At 42.4% G+C, this 5524-nt stretch overlaps 1 protein-coding gene across 1 annotated transcript; it reads left to right on the plus strand.

The window, feature by feature from the left end:
- The first annotated feature begins 423 nt into the window (after positions 1–423).
- Positions 424–4843, plus strand: LOC123088359 (putative disease resistance RPP13-like protein 3). Its single transcript, XM_044510553.1, has 3 exons — positions 424–620; positions 1090–4236; positions 4439–4843. Exons 1-2 carry the CDS (start codon positions 505–507, stop codon positions 4010–4012), a joined length of 3039 nt encoding a protein of 1012 aa, XP_044366488.1. The 5' UTR covers positions 424–504; the 3' UTR covers positions 4013–4236; positions 4439–4843.
- Positions 4844–5524: the final 681 nt, after the last annotated feature.

A 5524-nucleotide genomic window follows, 5' to 3' on the forward strand; every position in this document is an offset into this window, starting at 1 on the left:
CGTGTCCACTCAAGCTGTAGAAATGTAACTTTTATCTTTAAAAAAATTGACATCAAATATCAGTTGTATGTCGTAAAAATTATGTTACTGGAAAATTCTTTGATGTGAATCTAAAGGTACAATTTTTGTATCAAAACTAGGCTCAAAGTATATGCAAAGATGCAGGCATGGTATGCAGTAGAAGAGAAGGAAAAATCTATCGTCCATGCATCGACGTGCATGCAGCTGTCGTGCAACCATATTTGGCCTTTTCGAGAGTGTCGTATAGGGAAAAAAACATTGGATGCAGGAAGAAGGAAGAAGACGCCACGTCGCTCTTGCATTGTCGTCCATGCCAGGGCTTGACTTGGCTATCACATCCAAGGCTAGCTCGGTCCATCAGCTATATAAGTGTTTCCACCGAAATACTACATGTGGTGAGCTGCAAGTAGTTGTTCAAGCCTGAGCAAAAAAACATTTATAAAAGTAACTTGAGAAAGAGAGGAAGAGAGGATCTAACAGGAGATGGCAGGGACGACGGTGAGCATGGCGATGATGATGCTTGTGGGCGCCATCAGCAAGGCCGCCTCCGCTGCCGCTGCCGAGATGAGCCTCCTCATGGGCGTCCGGAAGGACATCTGGTATGTACTTTACATTGTTGGTAATTCGTTTTAGTGATATGGAGTATTATTCAAGAAGCAGTCACCAACTCACCACCCAAATATATTACTCCCTCCGATCCATATTACTTGTCTTAGATTTGTCTAGACAAATCTAAGATAAGTAATATGGATCGGAGGGAGTACTCAATGGTCTGTGTTGCATCAAGGAAGATAAAATAGACACACTCAAGCTGGAGGAAACTAATCAGCCTCATGAGGAGGCTACCACCTTCTCACTCGGTTCTTTAAACCTGACGAGTCTAGAGAACAAAATATGAGACAACATTCCTAAGAGTAGCCAAGCTATAAAGGTCATTGTTGTAAAAGACCTTAGCATTACTTGAGTACGAGTAAAATTTTCATTAAATTGTTTATTTCCTATCACTATTGCGTTCCATGAACCATATAATGTCACTAAGAGTTTGCTCTAATAAAATATGTTTCCAAGGTTCATCAAAGATGAGCTAGAGACCATGTACGCCTTTCTTTTGGCCACTGAAGCAACAAAGAACAAAAACATATTGCTGAAGGTTTGGGCAAAGCAAATAAGGGACCTGGCCTATGGTATTGAAGATTGTCTTGATGAATTTATGGTGCACGTGAAAAGCCATAGCTTGTCTTGCCAGCTATTTAAGATAAAAGACCGTCATCGCATCGCCAACCAAATTCGCAATCTAAAATCAAGAGTTGAAGAGGTGAGCAGTAGGAATACACATTATAACAAGATCATGACCGATGCCTCCAACAGTGTTGACAAGGTGAATTCTTACATGGAAGATATTCGCAGCCACTCAGCTGGCAACATTGACGAGGCAGAGCTTGTGGGCTTTGTTAAGCCTAAAGAAGAGTTGATTAAGATGATGGATGTCAACGCTGGAGATGGTCTTTCCAAGGTGATTTGTGTTGTTGGCATGGGCGGTTTAGGAAAGACTACTCTAGCAAGGAAGTTATATGAAAGTAAGGTAAACATTGTTAGTAAATTTTCTTGTTGTGCTTGGGTCACTGTCTCAAAATCGTTTTCTAAGATAGAGATGCTCAAGGACATGATTAGGCAGCTTTTGGGTTCTGGTTCACTGAAGAAATGCTTGAATGAACTTGAAGGAAAGGAAGTGCAAGTAGATGATCTAGGCAACTACCTTAGAGAAGAGCTAGTGGAGAAGAGGTATTTTATTGTTCTTGATGACTTGTGGACCATAGATGCATGGAAGGGGATAACGAATATTGCTTTTCCTGTTAGTAACAATAAATGTAGCCGGGTAATAGTAACAACTAGAGATGTTGGTTTGGCTGAGCAGTGCACTTCTGAATCACTTATCTACCACCTTAAACACCTCCAAATTAGTGATGCCACAAATTTGCTACTTAGAAAGAGTAGGAAAACACGGGAAGACATGAAAAATGATAAGAAAATGAAGATCGTGGTTACTAAAATTATGAAGAAGTGTGGCGGTCTACCACTGGCTATACTCACTATAGGAGGCATTCTTGCCACCAAAAAGCTAACAGAGTCGGAAAGTATTTACAAGCAGATCCCCTCGGAACTCGAGAGCAACCCTAGCCTTGAAGCATTAAGGAGCATAGTCACTCTGAGTTACAACTATTTGCCATCTCATCTCAAGTCATGCTTTCTGTATTTAAGCTTATTTCCTGAAGATTTTGAAATCAAAAGGAGACGTGTGGTAGAGAGATGGATAGTAGAGGGGTTTGTTAGAACCAATGGTGGAGTAAACATCGAAGATGTTGGAATAAGTTACTTTAATGAGCTAATCAACCGAAGCATGATTCAGCCCTCAAGAGTGAACATGGAAGGAATCGTTAAGAGTTGTCGAGTACATGATATCATGCGTGATGTCATGGTCTCAATTTCTAGAGATGAAAATTTTGTGAACATTGCAAGTGGTAATGCAGCTAGTCCTGTAGAGCAGAACTTCCGTCATGTATCATACCATGGTAGCAAGTGCCAAAACATAGACACATATTGGTGCAATAATGTTCGCTCGGTGACTGTATTTGGTGAGAGATCCATCGAGCAATCATCTCCAGTCTTTTCACATGACTTAAGAATGCTTAGAGCCATGGATCTAGAGGATGCACAATTTAAAATCACCCAGAAAGATATAGAAATTATAGGACTGTTGCGGCACTTGAAGTATGTGAATATTCAGTGTGGTAGCAATTCACATGTTTGCAAACTTCCAAGATCTATTGGTAAGCTACAATACTTGCAAACTTTGGACATACGTAACACATATATCACATCATTGCCAGCTGAAATTGGTAAACTCCAAAGTCTGCATAGCCTCCGTTGTGGAAGAAAGTACTGGCACAATGATTCAGATTCATATGTGCCAATTGGATGTTTGGTGGACACATTGTGTCTACCCATGATGTTCACACCTTTGGGTAATCCTGATCTTCATGATTATTTGATTGCTGAGCTACGCATGGTATACTCTGGTCGTTGGTTCAAGTCTGAGGGTTTGAGGGTGCCCAAAGGAATTGGTAACTTAAAAGAGTTACACATATTGGAGGTTGTGGACATCAAGAGAACTTGTAGGAGAGCAACTAAAGAGCTAGGGAAGCTTACACAACTACAAAAACTGAGAGTTGTAGCAGAAGGAGCCTCCACGAAAAAATGTAAGATACTTTGTGCAGCCATCGAGGAGCTATCTTCCCTATCATCTCTTGGTGTGGATGCTGGATCACTCAAGTGGATCGATTCTATATCCTGCCCTCCCCCCTTCTTGAGGACCCTGAAGTTGGATGGACTTCTTGGAGAGGTGCCAGGCTGGTTCAAGCATCTTATGAATTTGGTGAAACTTTACCTTAAAGGGAGCCATATGAAGGAAGGAGGTAAAAGCATGGAGATATTGGGGGCACTGCCTAACCTCATGCTCCTTCATCAATATTCAAATTCTTATGGTGGGGAGAAGCTCGTGTTTAAAGTGGGATCATTTCCAAAGCTACGGAAGCTTGACGTCTTTCTTCATTGTAAATTGACGGAGCTGAGATTCGAGGAGGGCACCTCGCCCTACCTTGAAAAGATAGAAATTGGTGACTGCATGTTAAGATCAGGGATTATTGGTATCCAACACCTTCCAAGGCTCAACGAGATTTCACTTGGAGATGGTTGTAAAGTGGCCAAACTTGGTTTACTGCAAGGCGAAGTGGAGGCACACCCCAACCATCCTGTGTTGCGACTGCTCTGGGGAAGGGGTTACCATGACCTTAGGGTAGTCACCGATGTCTCCAGTGCTGCTGCACAAGTGATAGAAGTAGCGACGGGACCATCAGTTGTTCTTTCCGAGCAGGCAGCAGTAGGAGAGCGCTCCTCACAGGTGCTGACAGGGAGCGATAGGTCAGCTAGCTAATTTCGGTTTCGTTCAGTGACATTAGCTTAGGTCTCTAATTCTAATTGTACACTTACAAAGTTACAATCCATCTCTCTTCTCTTCTATTTTACTGCCTGTAGCAGCGAAGACGATCTGCGCTGATGACGAGTTTCTGGTTGATGATCGCTTCTCCGTCCTGAACATTCCGCGCCTCGGTTGACATGCTGGCCTCGCTTAGGTCGCTGCCTTCCAATGCTATACAGGTACTGCTCAAATCTTGTTTTACTTTGGTACTGACGAGAGATGAAACAAATCTCAGATTCCAGTTCAGTGTTGTGTTATTAGGTGCATTGCAGTTTATGATGTACATATTAAAATTATATTCTTTTTTGCAGTAGTCATACGCAGAAGAAAGAAATTAGTTTTCATCATAATCTTAATGCTATGTACATATTCATTCCGCAGGGCAGAAGACAAGATCCATTGCACTACCCTACAAAAGAAGCTATTGCTAAGCTGCAGATATTGTTATGCTGCAATTGGTCATGAGGTTGAATCTTCCAAGTTTGCTGCTAGTTACCTCCAAGTGTTTTTTACGCCGCGAAGGGCAGAGTGGTGCCACGTATCTTCTGGGTATTGGTGGTACGAAAGAGACAGAGCAAGATCTCAGATTGAAATTACAAGTGACAGCTGTTAGCCCAGAGTTGGTTTCACCATGGAGTTGATCAACCCACTAGGGTACTGTTCGGAGACGCACTCATCCCACCATGCCAAGATTTCTCCTGGATATTCTCCATTTATTTATGTTCTGCATGTCTACTCTGCTTCTGTAACGGAAGTGGGTATGCTTGGGCCATGTCAGGATGCGAGCTACGGTAAAAGCTTGGCAGACTGAATGACTGCTCCACCTTCCACATGTGACATCCTACTAGTGGTTGGGGCGCCACCCCTGTGGCGCCGCTTGAAAGGAAGCTATGCGCATTTTTTCATTTTAAAAAAGACATGAGGTCTTCGGCTCCATCTAAAAAACTATACCAGAAAGAAAAATCCTCACCTTCATCTTAAAAAGAAGTAAAAAAGAAACAAAATACCATCATGGCCTACCAGCGAGCGCCACTTTGCATACGCCTCCATTAAAAAAAAATGTGAGTCCTCATCTTCAGCTCAAAATAAAAAAATATTTAAAAAAATTCCTCACCTTTATCTTTTTTTAAAAGCTTTCTCACTGCGGCCAACCAGCTTGCGTCACATGGCATAGCTGGAACGGAGATGCTTAATGGGTTTAATGTGGTTATGAATAGGTAGATGATATTGACTTTGCAATTTCAATATTTCCGTTGGAGAAATTCACTTCTCTGAATTCTGCGAGCATGTGGTCTGATGTCACTATACTAACATCCCTGAGCAAACATACCTACGTTGCAAATTCACCATTTCTGTGGTCCACCGTTCATTTTCAAGACAAGGAGCAATCAACTGGCACTGGCATTCACCAATGAAAGGGCACTGCTAAGGACCGACCAGGCGATCCGCACCTCGGCGGCGTGGCTG

Source organism: Triticum aestivum, chromosome 4A (genome assembly GCF_018294505.1).
Source record: "Triticum aestivum cultivar Chinese Spring chromosome 4A, IWGSC CS RefSeq v2.1, whole genome shotgun sequence".
Lineage (NCBI taxonomy): Eukaryota > Viridiplantae > Streptophyta > Magnoliopsida > Poales > Poaceae > Triticum > Triticum aestivum.

Bases quoted from the DNA above. Each gene is read 5' to 3' on its own strand.
- LOC123088359 (XM_044510553.1), top strand. From the start codon at position 505: ATGGCAGGGACGACGGTGAGCATGGCGATGATGATGCTTGTGGGCGCC. The intron at 621-1,089 runs GTATGTACTTTA...TATGTTTCCAAG, and splicing joins GGCGTCCGGAAGGACATCTG to GTTCATCAAAGATGAGCTAG.